The 23,064-nt window shown below is 40.7% G+C and overlaps 1 protein-coding gene across 1 annotated transcript in view; it reads right to left on the minus strand.

The window, feature by feature from the left end:
* Positions 1–7,429: 7,429 nt before the first annotated feature.
* LOC118384722 (serine/threonine-protein kinase SBK1-like) overlaps positions 7,430–23,064 on the minus strand; it is a 29,813-nt gene continuing 14,178 nt past the window's right edge. Inside the window, exons 3-4 of the mRNA XM_052519136.1 lie at positions 11,685–11,887; positions 7,430–11,260 (exon numbers count right to left, since the gene is read on the minus strand). Coding sequence (XP_052375096.1) covers positions 10,475–11,260; positions 11,685–11,887 — 989 coding nt within the window. The 3' untranslated portion in view covers positions 7,430–10,474. The remainder of the gene's footprint in view (positions 11,261–11,684; positions 11,888–23,064) is intronic.

Consider the following 23,064-nt stretch of genomic DNA (forward strand, 5'->3'; position numbering starts at 1 on the left):
AGAATATTCAAACAGCTGTTGTGTTTCCTCCCCATGGAAGATGAGACTATATTTAGCTGCCTTTCATTACAAGGGTTTACACATGGACAGCCATTTGGAATGGCAGCTCCATATGCTAACAGTTTGATATCTTAGCATACAGATGTAGGATCTTCATTTTAGCACTTTTGTTGCTGAGAATGCTCCTGCACTGCAAGAAGGACCGATGAACTTTGTGATTTACATAAATTCACTGAAAACCCACACTAACACACAGTGCCTTCAGAAAATGTTCAGACCGCTTGACTTTTTACACATTTTGTTACGGCCTTATTCTAAATGGATTTGAAAGAAATCCTTAGCAATATACACACAATACCCCATAGTGACAAAGCAAATGTATTAAAAAAAACAGAAATACCTTATTTACATAAGTATTCAGACCCTTTGCTTTAAGACTCAAAATTTGGGTCAGGTGCATCCTGCTTCCATTGATCATCATTGAGATGTTTCTACAACTTGATTGGAGTCCACCTGTGGTAAATTCAATTAATTGGACATGATTTGGAAAGGTACACCTGTCTATATAAGGTCCCACAGTTGACAGTGCATGTCAGAGCAAAAACCAAGCCATGAGGTCGAAGGAATTGTCCATAGAGGTCCTAGACAGGATTGTGTCGAGGCACAGATCTGGGGAAGGGTACCAAAACATTTCTGCAGCATTGAAGGTCCCCACTAACACTGTGGCCTCCATCATTCTTAAATTGAAGAAGTTTGGAACTACCAAGACTCGCCCGGCCAAACTGAACAATCGGGGGAGAAGGGCCTTTACATTTACATTTAAGTCATTTAGCAGATGCTCTTATCCAGAGCGTTGGTCAGAAAGGTGACCAAGAATCCAATGGTCACTCTGACAGAGCTCTAGAGTTCCTCTGTGGAGATGGGAGAACCTACCAGAAGGACAACCATTTCTGTAGCACTCCACCAATGGAAGCCACCAGATGGAAGCAACTCCTCAGTAAGAGGCACATAACAGCCTGCTTGGAGTTTGCCAAAAGTAATCTAAAGCCTCTCAGACCATGAGAAACAAGATTCTCTGGTCTGATGAAACCAAGATTGAACTCTTTGGCCTGAATGCCAAGTGTCAAGTCTGGAGGAAACCTGGAACCATCCCTACAGTGAAGCATGGTGGTGGCAGGATAACGGTGTGGGGATGTTTTTCAGCAGCAGGGACTGGGAGACTAGTCAGGATTGAGGTTAAAGATGAACGGAGCAAAGTATAAAGATATCCTTCATGAAAACCTGCTCCAGAGTGCTCAGGACCTCAGACTGGGGTGAAGGTTCACCTTCCAACAGGACAATGACCCTAAGTACACAGCCAATACAATGCAGGCAGGGGTGGCTTTGGGGACAATTCTCTGAATGTCCTTGAGTGGCCCAGCCAGAGCCTGGATTTGAACCCAATCGAACATCTCTGGAGAGACCTGAAAATAGCTGTACAGTAAAGCTCCCCATCCAACCTGACAGAGCTTGAGATGATCTGCAGAGAAAAGAGGGAGAAACTCCCCAAATATAGGTGTGCCAAGCTTGTAGCATCATACCCAAAAAGACTCAATGCTGTAATCACTGGCAAAGGTTCTTCAACAAAGTACTGAGTAAAGAGTCTGAATACTTATGTAAATTTGATATTTCAGTATTCTTACTTTTAATACATTTGCAAAAATGTCAATACAATTTTTTTGCTTTGTCATTATAGGGCTATTGTGTGTCGATTGTTGAGGGGGAAAAAACAATTGTATACATTTTAGAATAAAGCTGTAACGCAACAAAATGTGAAAAAAGTCAAGAGGTTGGAATACTTTTCCGAAGGTATTAATGTATATTAACAGCAGCACTTTTCATGTAGCATACTTTTGGCTAGATTAATTTCTTGTGACAATATAGATCAAATTAAGATCCTACACCTGTAGGGGACTGATTATGCTGGATGTCTGTCTGAAGATGACAGATGCTGAAGAGTTTGGTGGAAAATACCAAACATGTATTATGCCTCATTGGACAATTATGAAACACTTGCACCATCCAACATCATGTGGGTTGTAATTTCAGTCCTTATGACAGTGGAAATAATGCTTCTTGCATACATACCATGACATTTCACATTTTTCCTACAGTATCCTGTAAGTATTTCCCCAACCCCTGTCCTCTATCACCAATGTGTGGAATACAACAAGTTGACACATCAGTTAATGCTGTGACCGGGTATAAGAGATATTCATATAACGCAGGTGTAGGTTGTAAACACAGTAGAACTCATCAGATAGTGCTGTAACTAGGGCAGTTCCATGATAAAAGCCTTTTCAAATGTTGACTGGGTATAGAAAATATTCATATAACGTAGGCGTAGGTTGTAAACCCAGTAGAACTCATGAGATGATGATGTAACTAGGGCAGTTCCACTATAAAAGCCTTTTCAAATGTTAACTGGGTATAAGACAAATTTATTTAACGTAGGTGTAAGTTGTAAACACAGCAAAATGCCAGCATCATAATTGCTAACCTTGTTTGACTTTGGGCCATTTCAGTGAATGGAGTGACCTGTAAGAGCTATCATTTAACTCTGTATCAAGTGTTTTGTTAGGACAAGCGTTTTAGCTGTATCTAAGATAAATAATCGCTTGTTTATCTTCGAGATTAAGTTAAGAGAGACAGGGAGAGCTCTGTCACGCTAAATTGTCTCATTAGGTTTTTGCCTAAGGCCCACACTTCTCTCACCCTTTCACTCTCTTTCTCTCTCCTCTCCCTCCCGCTCTCTCCGTCTCGTTCTCACTCCCTCTTCCTCTCTCCGTGCATGCAGCAGCCTTAGCTCTGGGCGCAGTGTTATCTCAGCTCCCAGGACTCTGACAGGCTCATTCGATCACAATCCCTCCCACTATCTCAGCAGCTCAGCACAGCAGCACAATGCCATTGCAGGTCACTCAGAATCTCATCATCCAGGGTCACAAAATAACGGATGCACAACAGGGCCTTGCACAGACCATTTGGGGTCAATGAAAAAAAGGTCTCTCCCCCCAAAAATGTCCCGCATCAATTATTACAAGAACAGAGGAAAGCAGCACAATCTTATGAGTAAAGTATTTTGCTAAACTATTTTGAACTGAAATAAATGCTGCACTTATTAAAAATGACCAACACAATTCCAGTCATCATAAAAGATAAGAAATACTATAGCCTACCATTACTAGGCTATATCCAACCCAACTCAATTTGAAATACTGTAGCCTACCATTACTAGGCTATATCCAACCCAACTCAATTTGAAATACTGTAGCCTACCATTACTAGGCTATATCCAACCCAACTCCATTTGAAATACTGTAGCCTACCATTACTAGGCTATATCCAACCCAACTCCATTTGAAATACTGTAGCCTACCATTACTAGGCTATATCCAACCCAACTCCATTTGAAATACTGTAGCCTACCATTACTAGGCTTTATCCAACCCAACTCCATTTGAAATACTGTAGCCTACCATTACTAGGCTATATCCAACCCAACTCCATTTGAAATACTGTAGCCTACCATTACTAGGCTTTATCCAACCCAACTCCATTTGAAATACTGTAGCCTACCATTACTAGGCTATATCCAACCCAACTCCATTTTCAAAACGCAATATAGACTACAGAACTATGTTTTATACCTTCATTTATAGCTGAAATTCATTCATGTTAGCAGCCAATATCAACTTGGGGTATATCATGTCATTTCTCTGGAGTCCAGAGCAATCATACGGCCTGCTTGTAGCATACTATAAGTGGAGGTTGCAGGATCTGATTGAAAGCATGCTGTGTCTGCACCACGCCATCATTTTGGAGAACATCCTGCCTGCGGAGTGCTCATTGGCAGCAGGGTTGCCCTGTTCTTCCTCACAAATATTGTAATACATTTTCCAAAATATGTTACATCTTCATCCCATAATATTGAAGGCATGTTGCAGCTGCTTATCCTTAGACAGAAGCCACCCAAACTTGGTCAGAAATATGAAATGATAAATCAAATCGTCAGGTAGACTATAGTTCTGGCAAACTGTTTTTATATGGATGATAAACGTAGGCCTACTATGTTTTGCCTGGCAAAATTGAAAAATAATTCTGGTCACTGATCTGGATATGCGTGACCTGATACCGTTGATTGGTCATTGGTCTACAATCAAGACAAGCAACTATTTGTGGTCCTTCTGTAGCTCAGTTGGTACAGCATGGCGCTTGTAACGCCAGGGTAGTGGGTTCAATCCCCGGGACCACCCATACGTAGAATGTATGCACACATGACTGTAAGTCTGCTAAATGGCATATATTATTATTATTTGATTCTGAAGCATAGATGAGAATTTAAGGATGGGCAGTGGATTTATAACGACAAAGACAACGAAAATTATTTTTTTCCAGGGGGGGGGGTCCACCCATGCCTATGCCCTGTGCCTAATGCACAAAACGCGAAGGCACAAAAGAACATCATTACAACTCTTTTATCTCTGCCAAAATATCTGCCCTCACCAATTCTCTGTTACATAATCAGATGTCACACATTTGAGGCACATATGCACCACCAACCAGACAGCAACAATCCAGGCAGTATAGATCAAACACCATCTTTGCAAATCATGTAAGTGCCCCCACAGTATATCACCGTGACATAGGTTACAGCTCTGTACTTTGTCAGCGGCGCGAGTCATTTTGGCAGCACGCAATCGGGAATCAATATTTCACCACACTATTACAATTATTATTGGCTTGTGTTGTTGAAGCCCAAAAATAACCTGGAGAATTACGGAGTGCATCAGGTTGAGGTATTGGACACATTTTTTTTAACCTTTATTTTACTAGGCAAGTCAGTTAAGAACAAATTCTTATTTTCAATGACGGCCTAGGAACAGTGGGTTAACTGCCTGTTCAGGGGCAGAACGACAAATTTTGTACCTTATCAGCTCGAGGATTTGAACTTGAAACCTTTCGGTTACTAGTCCAATGCTCTAACAACTAGGCTACCCTGCCGCCCCAAGGCAGTGCTGAGGGATGGCTTCTTCTCTCCCCTGGGTTCAATGACCTAGTATCCTCAGTGAAAGAAGTCTTGGAATCGCCTTCACATTAATATTTTATTGTCCTGTAACCATCTACTCTTTGAAAAATAGTTATTCATGTTGTAATGGATAATTTCCTAATAGAGATTATTTTTTATAATTTATGTCTGATTATTTTATCATTTGAGTCAGATTATTTTTCATAATCTGAGTCAGATTATTTTTCATAGTTTGAGTCAGATTATATTTTATTGCTTGAGTCAGATTCTTTTTTTTATTTATAATTTGAGTCAATTTCACACCAGTTATCTATTTTTTGCCAAACATATTTTCTATGTGATATGTCTTAATTTCTTGTTCTCCCTCTTTTAGTATTTTTGTTAATTTTTGGATTATGTGTCTATTGGTATTGGCAGATATTGCTGCACTGTTGGAGCTAGAATCATAAGTATTTAGCTGTATCTGCAATAACATCTGCAAAACTGTGATTTGATTTTATATTTGATTTGATTTGAGATGTCTATATGTAGAGGACTTGCTCCCAACAATATACTCTTGTGGATGTGAAAAGCCTCCTGCATGTTTACCCCTCAAGGTTTTCCAACCTCCAGGTCTTGGAGATGAAATGTACAGTTCCACTAGACCTGTAAGCCATTCCTCTCTCTACTTGGCAATGAGTTCACAAGCTCTTACACACTTGCTCAAGTCTCTTATAAAGGCTCTTCCACACAGGCTAAACAGGCACACTGTGGCCAGTTTAATATCCCTCAGAGTTGGATACAGTATCACACTCTTTTTATTCACATCTAAAGATGTCAAATCCTCATTTGAGCCAGTTTGCTACAGCAGGAAAACAATCCTGCAGCAACAGGAAATGAGAATTATTATGTGGATTATAACTAATGGACATTTTTGTCGGTGTTGATACACAAAATCAAGTCTGAAATTTCTAAATGGAAATTACAAACTTCAGAAGCCTTTTTAAACCTTGAATACAAGATCCTTAAGATCCTACATCTGTACAGGTCATCTCTGTGGTCTTACACTCTGTGTGCATGATTAGCTAAGGAGACTGAACATCATTGTATTTTTTTCATTAAAAGTAACATTCAAATAGTATTTAAGGATGTATCAAACCGTTATCCTCCCAGCCGCTCTCCCCATGCTAGCCACAGCTACAGTAGAGACAGTAAACATGACAGTGCAGTGCAGTGCTCTATAGTAATTGCTATGCTGAACATGCAGTCCTGATGATTTCCACTCCAGCAGCAGCAGCACTGCCTTGGCCAGGGTGAGCTGTTGGTTTCCCTGCTGTGCTGCATCCAAGCAGATCCACAGGCCTGCCCTGGTACTGGTTGTCTCAAGCACTGATGCTCAACCTATTCACTCACCCCTTCTCATTATCTCCACACGCTTCATCAATGTGATACACAGTGTAGGCCCCAGAAAGAATATCAAATATTTTTCAGGCCTCCCGAGTGGCGCAGCGGTCTAAGAAACTGCATCACAGTGCTATAGGTGTCACTACAGACCCAGGTTTGATCCTGGGCTGTATCACAACCGGCCGTGATCGGGAGTCCCATAGGGCGGTGCACAATTGGGTTAGGGGAGGGTTTGGCTGGGGGGCTTTACTTGGCTCACCAAGCTCTAGCGACTCCTTGTGGCGGGCCGGGCGCCTGCAGGCTGACCTCGGTTGTCAGGTGAACCGTGTTTCCTCAGGCACATTGGTGCAGCTGACTTCCGGGTTAAGTGGGCAGGTGTTAAGAAGCACAGTTTAGTGGGTCATGTTTCGGAGGACACATGACTCAATCTTCGACCTCCCGAGCCCGTTGGGGAGTTGCAACAATGAGACAAGATAGAAATTGGGGAGAAAAAAAATAAATATATATATATATTTCAAATGAGCTAGGAACATTTTGTGGCCAGTAGTCTCCGAACTACACTCTACATTATTAGACTACATAAGCCTTTTGCAAGTAGTTATTGGTTAGTAGTGAGGGTTTAACGTGGTTTAACTAGAAATCCTGGGTCACATTTGCCGAAAAACCCATCTGGGATTGTATAATACAGACCAGCCCTGTTTTGGATTAAATCACTTCACTGTACATCACAACTGAGCAGAAACCATGCATCAGTGGTTTCAGAATTGAGTGGGGCGTCATTGAGTGGGCTCTCTAAAATACCTTTTAAATAAACACCAGAACCATGATTCATCCAGATGAATTATACTTTCAACACAACACAGAGTGGTCATTTCCACTGTGATCTAGTCTAGTAGCACATCTCCTTTCTGTCACCACCAGCCAGTCATGCTGCAGCCTCTCAGGCACCGCACACTTCAAAACCACACAACAGATTCAAGCTTAATTTCAGATTGCTTTATTTCATTTTGAATGAAAGGAGAGGAAAGTTTAGGGAAGACAGCATTCTATTGGATGGACTGAATAAGAGATGAGTTCTGGCAGCACATGTTCTACAGACAAACTCCACAACAAAATTACACGGCACAGAAAGACAAGGAAATCCCATAACGTTACTACTAATAACAAAACACATAAATAACAGATTTATGAAATATCTACTCATGGGAATATATCAGCAGCTGAGAGGCAACAGAACTGGACGGCTGCTTTCAAAATGCATTGATGTTTATTTAAAGATAAAAAAGTACTGAATTTATTTTTCTCCTGATCAGTCCAGTGTGTTTCTGAGGGGGTGGTGGGTGTGGCAGAGGGGGAAACAGAGCCCAGTGTGTTTGCCTCTGTTTACATACAATAAGTATTTTCTCCAGTGGCAGAAAAATAAATACTGCAACTTTTCACTCTAGAGATTTATTTCAACAGCGTTCCTCCAGAGCAATATTGATTCATGCAAACATTTCTGAAAAACACAACACGCAGAGAGAGTCGAGTCTATTCTAGAATGAACTGTTGTGCATTTCTCCCAAATGCCTCATGTATTTCAGATTTTCCATGGTGGACATTATATCCAGTATCCCATCCTGTTTTCCACCTTTTATATTGTTTCCATTTCAAAGGTAAGTCACACAAAATAAAACAAATAATTCAAGTCACATTTCAAACATACTTGAGGACATGTAGGTAGTATCCCCATAGTCCCACTATATCGTCTGTGATCTTGTGATGGAAGCCTATACAAATACAGCACGTCAAATACAATGGAACAATTCTTTTTTGCTATTTCAGCCCTAGATTTTGTTTTGAGAACAATATCAAATTATGCAAATTTGTGCCACAGCAACATTTCACTATACAACAATTCTTTTGCACATATTTTTCACTTGAATAATTACTGTGCGAGCTGATTTCACACGTTTTCTTTATTAACCATGCAATTAAGAAAATGCTCATCCATTCATCCTTTGATGCTTTCATCTGACATCTACATGTACACATTTGCCAAACTAATGTGTAAAATAAGAGACCAGTCAAGGAAATTCATTTTTAGGATTCTGCCTTTTTACCTACAGTTAAAAGCTAAAAGATAAGAAATAAGTTATGGCACGACATGCCCACAGAACATTTAGGTTCAGCTGGAGGTTTTAAATCATCCCCAAAAGAGGATGTATATGGTGTGTATTGTAGTTTTTTTTTTTTACCCAGATGGTATAATACATTATAAAGTGTATACCTGAGAAAACAAAATGAAACCACTTTATGCTTTACATAAAACATTAACATTTCGCCCTCATGTCACAACAGTCAATAAACTAAAGTAAAACCATAGTAGCGTTAAGCTTCTAATGGTTATGTATACTGCAGGCTATCACGTAAAGTCAGCATCAGTGTTCTTATCCATTACTGCATTACTGTCATGGTGTACCAGGCCTAGCAGGCATAGCACGCAGACAAGAGGAGGTGAACTCAACACTCGGACTGACAGAATAATGCACTATAGCTACTGCTAAAGAGGTAATGGCCATCATCAACATAATCCATTCACATGAGATGAAAAGCAGTTCCATGGGATTATATGACATTGCTATGGGGGAAGGTCAAATGCAGTTTCCCTTTTCAAAATGGCTGCTTAAATTGCACTAGCAGTAAAACACTGGCAAACGTAAAGTATCAAAAAAGTCAAATCTATAATGCTACTTTATAAAATAAATAGCAAAAAAATATGTTCAGAAATCAAGGACTCAAATAAATAATATTAACAAAAACTACATTACATAAAGCTCTTATACCCACAGAACATAAGGGTATACAATACAAACACACCATAGTACCATTGGTTCACATTGCACTATGGTAAAAGTCACAATGACAGCCAACACTCTCTAATTATCTTTTACTGATGCAATTACAGCAGATTCAAAATGGTTTAATTTCTTCCATTATTCCATGAGCCATTTATCAGAGAAGTCATTTTTGCAGAGAAATTGCTTGAACATATTACTTTACGATAGGATCTGGTGAGCTCCAATACAACTTACTAGGACATTATGTTGCTATTCTGTAAAAGCTTGTTTTGTCCTTCACATGTTTGTTGTCTCTGTCCGATCTTGTTGTACATTTTAGTCTGAATATAGCTACAGTACAATACATCAATAAATGCCTGCAGACGCCCACACATCTGTTCAGTAATCAGTACTGGTTGTGATTGTCTTTTGTCATTCCCTCAGAGTTAATCGTCAATAGGAATGTCTGTCAGAATCTAAAGTGAAACAATCACCTCCTTCAAGCACCAACCATCATTTTTCCCCATCTTCCTTTCTCCCCAACCTGATCTCAGAGCATTTCGTATTACTCTGTACATAAATCCGTGACACTCCATTTAGCATGATCTGTTAAGTTTAGTTTCGTATGGTATGTATAATTTGTGGATGTCCATCACCCATTTCGTATGATATATAACGAATTACATTTCGTATTATATATTACAAATTTTCTAAACGTACATTAAGCTACAAATTTGCAAAAGGTACTATATGTTACGAATTCTATCTAGGTGGCTAACTTTAGCTAGCTGGCTAACGTTAGCTAGGCTGGGGGTTGGGGGTTAGGGTTAGCTAAAAGGGTTAAGGTTAGGGGAAGGGTTAGCTAACATGGTAAGTAGCTAAGTGGTAGTAAGTAGTTCAAAAGTTGCGAGAGTTATCTGTGATGAGATTCATATTTGCTACCTTTGGTTTGAAAGACATTCGAGTCATACGCCTGACCAACCACCCAACTTTCGTTTTTGCCTTAAGTAACCACCTGTCTTATGTAACCTTACAAAAAGTAACATATCATAATAATTTCAGTGTTGAGGATTTACATTTACGATGTTATTTCTAGTCTATGAGACCAGGCTGTTCTCCCACCTCTTCCTTTAACCAGGAAGATTGTTCTCTGTTATTTGACCTTCGTATGTTAGTGTGTGTGTATGTGTGTGCACATAGCCAATCTCTACACACAGATTTCAATGGGCGTGGCGACCAAGATGCGTCCGGCCCCTCCTTTGTCACGGGAGACACGTTCGTAGCTGCTGGTGGAGGAGGGGGAGCCGGTGGAGGAGTAGTGTCCGCCCATGGGCTCTATCAGGCTCTGCTGCTTTAGCCTGTCCACCAGTACATCCTCTTCAGATGACGACGAGCTGAGCTCCACCTGGGGCCCACTGCCCACTGACCCTCCTCCCGCAACGCTGCTGCTGCCCGGCTCATTGTCCAGCATCCAGTGGTGGTTGAAGTAGCTGAAAACCTCCTTAACGGAGCAGCGGCGCTCCTGCTCAATGGACAGGAGCCTGCGGAACATGCGCAGCCCCTCGTCTGTGAAGCGCCGCCACTGAGAGGGCACCGTGCCCGTCCGGCGCCGCTGCCAGCGCACAAACTCCTGGTAGAAGGCGTCCGACGGCAGGGCCTTCTCCCAGGGGAAGTTGCCGGTGAGCATGCAGAAGAGGAGGACACCGAAGGCCCACACGTCAGTGCTGTAGTCCACGCAGAAGCCCTCGTGCTGAGAGGCGTCGCACAACTCCGGTGCCGTGTACGGGATGGTTCCGCTGACACGCTTCACTGGGGAGCCGGCACGCCGCGTCATGCCGAAGTCTGACAGCTTGACCTTACGGCACTCTTTGTCAAAGATGAGGATGTTCTCAGGCTTGATGTCCCGGTGGACTAGCTTCTTACAGTGCAGGTAGTCCAGGGCGATGGCGACCTGGTGGACACAACGCTTAGCCACCGCCTCTGGAAGACCCACCTAAACAGAGACGAGTACACACTGAGGTCAAACAATCCACCAGCAAGTAAACAATGTCATCCGTCCATGAGAATGTGTGTTTGGCCATAAGCCAAGGATTTTATGTAACTCTCCACAGTACATGTTGACGAGGGGTTATCAGGTATTACATTAGTTATAGAAAATAACCTTCTATAAATAGTCTTCAATGGATGACGAGTGGTTAGATAATGACTTGGATTATGTTGCTATCTGAGCTTTTTCTAAAAATAGATATACAGCACTAATATCTCACATTAATTTTACACATTAACATTTATCATGTAAAATCTGTACATTATCCTTCAGATGGAAATAAAATAGCTTTTATGTTATTCCTATTTCAGACATTTTGTTGAGAGCCTTCTATTGTAACAGCAGATGAACACACCTCTGTTCATCTCACCTGAGGGGGAATGATGTCGAAGAGGTCTCCTGCCAGGGCATACTCCTGAGCGAAGACGTAGTAGTCGTCTGTCTCAAAGGCAATGCCGAACATGTTGATGATAAAGGGACAGGGAGACAGGTAGAGAGAGATGCTGTACTCCCTTAAGAAGCTCTTCAGTTTGGTTGTTTTCTTCCTCAAGAACTTCAGAGCCATCTTAGTGCCTAGAACATAATGTACAGTACTGGATGAGAAATGTTCTGTGAGTTCCATGAGACAGTTAGCGGCACCACATTTAGGCTTGTAAATCAATTAAACTGATATTAATTACAAAACCTGTCTGGGATTAATTCAATTTAGTGAGGTTACAGGATTTCATCCAAGAACAATTTTTTTTCACTGAGGGGGGAGCTATAAATATATTTATAAATATTCCAAATCCTCTGTCAGAATAGTTTAGTCATGACACCATCCTCGTTACCTACAGAGAGGAGGGGATGGGGCTGCATGGGCACTTCAGCTTTGATGCAGCGGATTTGGCAGTAAATTGAAAGTGATTACATACAAAAGTGTTGCAGTAAACACATACTGAAATAGAGCCAGTAAGTGCAAAGCTAATAAAATTAGAGCCAATGATTGGGAGGGGAGATGCCTTTCCTTTGCCTGTCTGTAAATCCTTGTGATTCATACACACTCAGTATAAAAAACATCAAGAACACCTTTCCATGTCAGACTGACCAGGTGAATCCAAGTGAAAGCTATGATCCCTTATTGATGTCACTTGTTAAATCCACTTCAATCAGTGTAGATGAAGGGGAGGAGTCAGGTTAAAGAAGGATTTTTAAATCTTGAGACAATTGAAGATATGGATTGTGTATGTGTGCCATTCAGAGGGTGAATGGGCAAGAAAAAACATTTAAGTGCATTTGAATGGGATATGGTAGTAGGTGCCAGGCGCACCGGTTTGTGTCAAGAACTGCAACGCTGCTGGGTTTTTCCACCCTCAACAGTTTCCCGGCTGTATCAAGAATGGTCCACCACCCAAAGGACATCCAGCCAACTTGACACAACTGTGGGAAGCATTGGAGTCAACATGGGCCAGCATCTCTGTGGAACACTTTCGACACCTTGAGAGTCCATGCCCCAATGAAATTAGGCTGTTCTGATGGTAAAGGGGGGGGGGGGGCAACTCAATATTAGGAAGGTGTTCCTAATGTTTGGTATATGCAGTGTATAATATAAAGACACAGGGAGCATGACATGGATTCTGTCGTCTGGGAGGAATAGCGCAGAGCAATCTGGAAGGAAATGTCTCAGAACCTTCTACCGACCACAGCCTATTTCCCTGAATGACAGGAAAACAGAAATTAGCAGAGGAAATATGGGAAGGGGACAAGGTCAAGACTAGGAGATGGACATTTGCCAGATAGAAATGCCTCAATGTCTGTCTCTCCCTGGTGCCACAGTGGCTCTGTGAGCTCAGGGGAAAAGAGAAGCTTCTCCAATAGCACCACCTCAGCTCTGGTCAGAGCATAAAGTAGTGAGCATGCAGACCTGACGCTTGGGTTCAATCTTGGTTTCATCAGACAAGAGAATCTTGTTTCTCATGGGCTAAGAGTCCTTTAGGTGCCTTTTGGCAATCTCCAAGCTGGCTGAAATGTGCCTTTTATTGAGAAGTGGCTTCCATCTAGTGGCTTCCATTGGTGGAGTGCTGCAGAAAATGGTTGTCCTTCTGGAAGGTTCTCCCATCGCCACAGAGGAACTGAAGCTCTGTCAGAGTGACCATTGGGTTCTTGGTCACCTTCCTGACCAAGGCCCTTCTCTCCTGATTGCTCAGTTTGGCCGGGTGGCCAGCTATAGGAAGTGTCTTGGTCTTTCGAAAACTTCTTCCATTTAAGAATGATGGAGGCCCCTGTGTTCTTGGGGACCTTCAATGATGCAGACATTTTTTGGTACCCTTCCTCAGATCTGTGCCTTGACACAATCCTGTCTCAGAACCCTACAGACAATTCCTTCAACCTCATGGCTTGGTTTTTGCTCTGACATGCACTACCAACTGTGGGACCTTACATAGACCGGTGTGCCTTTCCAAATAATTTTCAATGAATTTACTTTACCGTAGGTGGACTCCAATCAAGTTGTAGAAACATCTCAAGGATGATCAATGGTAACAGGATGCACCTGAGCTCAATTTCAAGTCTCATTGCAAAGAGTCTTGAATACTTATGGAAATAAGGTATTTCTGTTTAGATTTTTTATACATTTGCAAAAGAAAATGTAAAACTGTTTTCTCGTTGTCATTATGGGGTATTGTGATGTCATTATGGGGTATTGTGATGTCATTATGGGGTATTGTGATGTCATTATGGGGTATTGTGATGTCATTATGGGGTATTGTGATGTCATTATGGGGTATTGTAATGTCATTATGGGGTATTGTGTGTAGATTGATGAGGATTGTATTTATTGAATCCATTTTAGAATAAGGCTGTAACATAACAACATGTATACTTTCAGAATGCACTGTATATTTCTTCATAACAGTCCTCTTGGGTTTCTAACCACCTGCACACATCTTTACTGTACCTTGTTTTGTTAATGTCACTGTTTGTCTTTCACTTGTCTTTTTGTGTGTGAATAAATGAAACTAACACTACACCAGGCACTTGTCATCTCCCGTCTGGATTACTGCAACTCGCTGTTGGCTGGGCTCCCTGCCTGTGCCATTAAACCCCTACAACTCATCCAGAACGCCGCAGCCCATCTGGTGTTCAACCTTCCCAAGTTCTCTCACGTCACCCCGCTCCTCCGCTCTCTCCACTGGCTTCCAGTTGAAGCTCGCATCCGCTACAAGACCATGGTGCTTGCCTACGGAGCTGTGAGGGGAACGGCACCTCAGTACCTCCAGGCTCTGATCAGGCCCTATACCCAAACAAGGGCACTGCGTTCATCCACCTCTGGCCTGCTCGCCTCCCTACCACTGAGGAAGTACAGTTCCCGCTCAGCCCAGTCAAAACTGTTCGCTGCTCTGGCTCCCCAATGGTGGAACACACTCCCTCACGACGCCAGGACAGCGGAGTCAATCACCACCTTCCGGAGACACCTGAAACCCCACCTCTTTAAGAAATACCTAGGATAGGATAAAGTAATCCTTCTCACCCCCCCCTTAAAAGATTTAGATGCACTATTGTAAAGTGGCTGTTCCACTGGATGTCATAAGGTGAATGCACCAATTTGTAAGTCGCTCTGGATAAGAGCGTCTGCTAAATGACTTAAATGTAAATGTAAATGTACACCAAATGATATGATCGTTGATATGGTAAAAATGGAATGTTGGTAAAAACGGAATGTTGAACTATTAAAATCAATAGAGAAAATTGTATTGGGAAAATATTTGCACTGCAAATAGATGATAACTAATATTGTCTCTATAGTCGTATACAAAAGTGAATACTAAATATTAATTGAACATACTGTACATTTTGAAGAGATTTAGATGGATATTCACTCACAGAGAAATTGTGAATATTAATTCTAACTAAATCAGATTTGAAAGTGAAGAACTGTTTTGATAGCTTGCTTCAAAATGATTTGATTTCCTAATATACATTTCTGCTGAATTGTGGTAATCCCACATGATGACTGATATGCAATGAATTATTCCAGAACGACAGCTCTACATTCAAGCGAATATCCACCTGTGTGATGGATTGAGTGAGCATTATCAAAGTTATCCTCAAACTATAAAATAAAGATTGGTCCCCCCTATGAATCATGCTAATCTGAGATTATACCCAAATTTACAGCCACCCTAAAAATCTTATTTACAATGACGGCCTACACCGGCCACACCCAGACGACGTTGGGCCAATTGTGCGCCGCCCTATGGGACTCCCAATCACGGCGGGTTTTTGTACATGATTTGGGTCTAATGACAACCCAGTGATAGTGGTTTTGTACATGATTTGGGTCTAATGACAACCCAGTGATAGTGGTTTTGTACATGATTTGGGTCTAATGACAACCCAGTGATAGTGGTTTTGTACATGATTTGGGTCTAATGACAACCCAGTGATAGTGGTTTTTGTACATGATTTGGGTCTAATGACAACCCAGTGATAGTGGTTTTGTACATGATTTGGGTCTAATGACAACCCAGTGATAGTGGTTTTGTACATGATTTGGGTCTAATGACAACCCAGTGATAGTGGTTTTTGTACATGATTTGGGTCTAATGACAACCCAGTGATAGTGGTTTTGTACATGATTTGGGTCTAATGACAACCCAGTGATAGTGGTTTTGTACATGATTTGGGTCTAATGACAACCCAGTGATAGTGGTTTTGTACATGATTTGGGTCTAATGACAACCCAGTGATAGTGGTTTTTGTACATGATTTGGGTCTAATGACAACCCAGTGATAGTGGTTTTGTACATGATTTGGGTCTAATGACAACCCAGTGATAGTGGTTTTGTACATGATTTGGGTCTAATGACAACCCAGTGATAGTGGTTTTGTACATGATTTGGGTCTAATGACAACCCAGTGATAGTGGTTTTGTACATGATTTGGGTCTAATGACAACCCAGTGATAGTTTTGGATTTGGGTTTTGTTTTGTACATGATTTGGGTCTAATGACAACCCAGTGATAGTGGTTTTGTACATGATTTGGGTCTAATGACAACCCAGTGATAGTGGTTTTGTACATGATTTGGGTCTAATGACAACCCAGTGATAGTGGTTTTGTACATGATTTGGGTGATAGTGGTTTTGTACTGATTTGGGTCTAATGACAACCCAGTGATAGTGGTTTTGTACATGATTTGGGTCTAATGACAACCCAGTGATAGTGGTTTTTGTACATGATTTGGGTCTAATGACAACCCAGTGATAGTGGTTTTGTACATGATTTGGGTCTAATGACAACCCAGTGATAGTGGTTTTGTACATGATTTAGGTCTAATGACAACCCAGTGATAGTGGTTTTGTACAAGATTTAGGTCTAATGACAACCCAGTGATAGTGGTTTTGGACATGATTTGGGTCTAATGTCAACCCAGTGATAGTGGTTTTGTACATGATTTAGGTCTAATGTCAACCCAGTGATAGTGGTTTTGTACATGATTTAGGTCTAATGACAACCCAGTGATAGTGGTTTTGTACATGATTTAGGTCTAATGACAACCCAGTGATAGTGGTTTTGGACATGATTTGGGTCTAATGACAACCCAGTGATAGTGGTTTTGTACATGATTTAGGTCTAATGTCAACCCAGTGATAGTGGTTTTGGACATGATTTAGGTCTAATGACAACCCAGTGATAGTGGTTTTGTACATGATTTAGGTCTAATGACAACCCAGTGATAGTGGTTTTGTACATGATTTAGGTCTAATGACAACCCAGTGATAGTGGTTTTGTACATGATTTAGGTCTAATGACAACCCAGTGATAGTGGTTTTGTACATGATTTAGGTCTAATGACAACCCAGTGATAGTGGTTTTGTACATGATTTAGGTCTAATGACAACCCGGTGATAGTGGTTTTGGACATGATTTAGGTCTAATGACAACCCAGTGATAGTGGTTTTGGACATGATTTAGGTCTAATGACAACCCAGTGATAGTGGTTTTGGACATGATTTAGGTCTAAAGTCAACCCAGTGATAGTGGTTTTGGACATGATTTAGGTCTAATGACAACCCAGTGATAGTGGTTTTGGACATGATTTAGGTCTAATGACAACCCAGTGATAGTGGTTTTGGACATGATTTAGGTTTTGGACATGATTTAGGTCTAATGTCAACCCAGTGATAGTGATTTTGGACATGATTTAGGTCTAATGTCAACCCAGTGATAGTGGTTTCGGACATGATTTAGGTCTAATGACAACCCAGTGATAGTGGTTTTGTACATGATTTAGGTCTAATGACAACCCAGTGATAGTGGTTTTGTACATGATTTAGGTCTAATGACAACCCAGTGATAGTGGTTTTGGACATGATTTAGGTCTAATGACAACCCAGTGATAGTGGTTTTGGACATGATTTAGGTTTTGGACATGATTTAGGTCTAATGTCAACCCAGTGATAGTGGTTTTGGACATGATTTAGGTCTAATGTCAACCCAGTGATAGTGGTTTTGGACATGATTTAGGTCTAATGACAACCCAGTGATAGTGGTTTTGGACATGATTTAGGTCTAATGACAACCCAGTGATAGTGGTTTTGGACATGATTTAGGTCTAATGACAACCCAGTGATAGTGGTTTTGGACATGATTTAGGTTTTGGACATGATTTAGGTCTAATGTCAACCCAGTGATAGTGGTTTTGGACATGATTTAGGTCTAATGTCAACCCAGTGATAGTGGTTTCGGACATGATTTAGGTCTAATGACAACCCAGTGATAGTGGTTTTGTACATGATTTAGGTCTAATGACAACCCAGTGATAGTGGTTTTGTACATGATTTAGGTCTAATGACAACCCAGTGATAGTGGTTTTGGACATGATTTAGGTCTAATGACAACCCAGTGATAGTGGTTTTGGACATGATTTAGGTCTAATGGCAACCCAGTGATAGTGGTTTTGGACATGATTTAGGTCTAATGACAACCCAGTGATAGTGGTTTTGGACATGATTTAGGTCTAATGACAACCCAGTGATAGTGGTTTTGGACATGATTTAGGTCTAATGACAACCCAGTGATAGTGGTTTTGGACATGATTTAGGTCTAATGACAACCCAGTGATAGTGGTTTTGTACATGATTTAGGTCTAATGACAACCCAGTGATAGTGGTTTTGTACATGATTTAGGTCTAATGACAACCCAGTGATAGTGGTTTTGTACATGATTTGGGTCTAATGTCAACCCAGTGATAGTGGTTTTGTACATGATTTAGGTCTAATGTCAACCCAGTGATAGTGGTTTTGGACATGATTTAGGTCTAATGACAACCCAGTGATAGTGGTTTTGTACATGATTTAGGTCTAATGACAACCCAGTGATAGTGGTTTTGGACATGATTTGGGTCTAATGACAACCCAGTGATAGTGGTTTTGTACATGATTTAGGTCTAATGTCAACCCAGTGATAGTGGTTTTGGACATGATTTAGGTCTAATGACAACCCAGTGATAGTGGTTTTGTACATGATTTAGGTCTAATGACAACCCAGTGATAGTGGTTTTGTACATGATTTAGGTCTAATGACAACCCAGTGATAGTGGTTTTGTACATGATTTAGGTCTAATGACAACCCAGTGATAGTGGTTTTGTACATGATTTAGGTCTAATGACAACCCAGTGATAGTGGTTTTGTACATGATTTAGGTCTAATGACAACCCGGTGATAGTGGTTTTGGACATGATTTAGGTCTAATGACAACCCAGTGATAGTGGTTTTGGACATGATTTAGGTCTAATGACAACCCAGTGATAGTGGTTTTGGACATGATTTAGGTCTAATGTCAACCCAGTGATAGTGGTTTTGGACATGATTTAGGTCTAATGACAACCCAGTGATAGTGGTTTTGGACATGATTTAGGTTTTGGACATGATTTAGGTCTAATGTCAACCCAGTGATAGTGATTTTGGACATGATTTAGGTCTAATGTCAACCCAGTGATAGTGGTTTTGTACATGATTTAGGTCTAATGACAACCCAGTGATAGTGGTTTTGTACATGATTTAGGTCTAATGACAACCCAGTGATAGTGGTTTTGGACATGATTTGGGTCTAATGACAACCCAGTGATAGTGGTTTTGTACATGATTTAGGTCTAATGTCAACCCAGTGATAGTGGTTTTGGACATGATTTAGGTCTAATGACAACCCAGTGATAGTGGTTTTGTACATGATTTAGGTCTAATGACAACCCAGTGATAGTGGTTTTGTACATGATTTAGGTCTAATGACAACCCAGTGATAGTGGTTTTGTACATGATTTAGGTCTAATGACAACCCAGTGATAGTGGTTTTGTACATGATTTAGGTCTAATGACAACCCAGTGATAGTGGTTTTGTACATGATTTAGGTCTAATGACAACCCGGTGATAGTGGTTTTGGACATTATTTAGGTCTAATGACAACCCAGTGATAGTGGTTTTGTACATGATTTAGGTCTAATGACAACCCAGTGATAGTGGTTTTGTACATGATTTAGGTCTAATGACAACCCGGTGATAGTGGTTTTGTACATGATTTGGGTCTAATGTCAACCCAGTGATAGTGGTTTTGTACATGATTTAGGTCTAATGTCAACCCAGTGATAGTGGTTTTGGACATGATTTAGGTCTAATGACAACCCAGTGATAGTGGTTTTGTACATGATTTAGGTCTAATGACAACCCAGTGATAGTGGTTTTGGACATGATTTGGGTCTAATGACAACCCAGTGATAGTGGTTTTGTACATGATTTAGGTCTAATGTCAACCCAGTGATAGTGGTTTTGGACATGATTTAGGTCTAATGACAACCCAGTGATAGTGGTTTTGTACATGATTTAGGTCTAATGACAACCCAGTGATAGTGGTTTTGTACATGATTTAGGTCTAATGACAACCCAGTGATAGTGGTTTTGTACATGATTTAGGTCTAATGACAACCCAGTGATAGTGGTTTTGTACATGATTTAGGTCTAATGACAACCCAGTGATAGTGGTTTTGTACATGATTTAGGTCTAATGACAACCCGGTGATAGTGGTTTTGGACATGATTTAGGTCTAATGACAACCCAGTGATAGTGGTTTTGGACATGATTTAGGTCTAATGACAACCCAGTGATAGTGGTTTTGGACATGATTTAGGTCTAATGTCAACCCAGTGATAGTGGTTTTGGACATGATTTAGGTCTAATGACAACCCAGTGATAGTGGTTTTGGACATGATTTAGGTTTTGGACATGATTTAGGTCTAATGTCAACCCAGTGATAGTGATTTTGGACATGATTTAGGTCTAATGTCAACCCAGTGATAGTGGTTTTGTACATGATTTAGGTCTAATGACAACCCAGTGATAGTGGTTTTGTACATGATTTAGGTCTAATGACAACCCAGTGATAGTGGTTTTGGACATGATTTGGGTCTAATGACAACCCAGTGATAGTGGTTTTGTACATGATTTAGGTCTAATGTCAACCCAGTGATAGTGGTTTTGGACATGATTTAGGTCTAATGACAACCCAGTGATAGTGGTTTTGTACATGATTTAGGTCTAATGACAACCCAGTGATAGTGGTTTTGTACATGATTTAGGTCTAATGACAACCCAGTGATAGTGGTTTTGTACATGATTTAGGTCTAATGACAACCCAGTGATAGTGGTTTTGTACATGATTTAGGTCTAATGACAACCCAGTGATAGTGGTTTTGTACATGATTTAGGTCTAATGACAACCCGGTGATAGTGGTTTTGGACATGATTTAGGTCTAATGACAACCCAGTGATAGTGGTTTTGGACATGATTTAGGTCTAATGACAACCCAGTGATAGTGGTTTTGGACATGATTTAGGTCTAAAGTCAACCCAGTGATAGTGGTTTTGGACATGATTTAGGTCTAATGACAACCCAGTGATAGTGGTTTTGGACATGATTTAGGTCTAATGACAACCCAGTGATAGTGGTTTTGGACATGATTTAGGTTTTGGACATGATTTAGGTCTAATGTCAACCCAGTGATAGTGATTTTGGACATGATTTAGGTCTAATGTCAACCCAGTGATAGTGGTTTTGGACATGATTTAGGTCTAATGACAACCCAGTGATAGTGGTTTTGTACATGATTTAGGTCTAATGACAACCCAGTGATAGTGGTTTTGTACATGATTTAGGTCTAATGACAATCCAGTGATAGTGGTTTTGGACATGATTTAGGTCTAATGACAACCCAGTGATAGTGGTTTTGGACATGATTTAGGTCTAATGTCAACCCAGTGATAGTGGTTTTGGACATGATTTAGGTCTAATGTCAACCCAGTGATAGTGGTTTTGGACATGATTTAGGTCTAATGACAACCCAGTGATAGTGGTTTTGGACATGATTTAGGTCTAATGACAACCCAGTGATAGTGGTTTTGGACATGATTTAGGTCTAATGACAACCCAGTGATAGTGGTTTTGGACATTTTAGGTTTTGGACATGATTTAGGTCTAATGTCAACCCAGTGATAGTGGTTTTGGACATGATTTAGGTCTAATGTCAACCCAGTGATAGTGGTTTTGGACATGATTTAGGTCTAATGACAACCCAGTGATAGTGGTTTTGTACATGATTTAGGTCTAATGACAACCCAGTGATAGTGGTTTTGTACATGATTTAGGTCTAATGACAACCCAGTGATAGTGGTTTTGGACATGATTTAGGTCTAATGACAACCCAGTGATAGTGGTTTTGGACATGATTTAGGTCTAATGGCAACCCAGTGATAGTGGTTTTGGACATGATTTAGGTCTAATGACAACCCAGTGATAGTGGTTTTGGACATGATTTAGGTCTAATGACAACCCAGTGATAGTGGTTTTGATCATGATTTAGGTCTAATGACAACCCAGTGATAGTGGTTTTGGACATGATTTAGGTCTAATGACAACCCAGTGATAGTGGTTTTGGACATGATTTAGGTCTAATGACAACCCAGTGATAGTGGTTTTGTACATGATTTAGGTCTAATGACAACCCAGTGATAGTGGTTTTGGACATGATTTAGGTCTAATGACAACCCAGTGATAGTGGTTTTGTACATGATTTAGGTCTAATGACAACCCAGTGATAGTGGTTTTGGACATGATTTAGGTCTAATGACAACCCAGTGATAGTGGTTTTGGACATGATTTAGGTCTAATGACAACCCAGTGATAGTGGTTTTGGACATGATTTAGGTCTAATGACAACCCAGTGATAGTGGTTTTGGACATGATTTAGGTTTTGGACATGATTTAGGTCTAATGTCAACCCAGTGATAGTGGTTTTGGACATGATTTAGGTCTAATGTCAACCCAGTGATAGTGGTTTTGGACATGATTTAGGTCTAATGACAACCCAGTGATAGTGGTTTTGGACATGATTTAGGTCTAATGACAACCCAGTGATAGTGGTTTTGGACATGATTTAGGTCTAATGACAACCCAGTGATAGTGGTTTTGGACATGATTTAGGTCTAATGACAACCCAGTGATAGTGGTTTTGGACATGATTTAGGTCTAATGACAACCCAGTGATAGTGGTTTTGTACATGATTTAGGTCTAATGACAACCCAGTGATAGTGGTTTTGGACATGATTTAGGTCTAATGACAACCCAGTGATAGTGGTTTTGTACATGATTTAGGTCTAATGACAACCCAGTGATAGTGGTTTTGGACATGATTTAGGTCTAATGACAACCCAGTGAT

The sequence above is a fragment of the Oncorhynchus keta genome, chromosome 5, assembly GCF_023373465.1.
Source record: "Oncorhynchus keta strain PuntledgeMale-10-30-2019 chromosome 5, Oket_V2, whole genome shotgun sequence".
Taxonomy (NCBI): domain Eukaryota; kingdom Metazoa; phylum Chordata; class Actinopteri; order Salmoniformes; family Salmonidae; genus Oncorhynchus; species Oncorhynchus keta.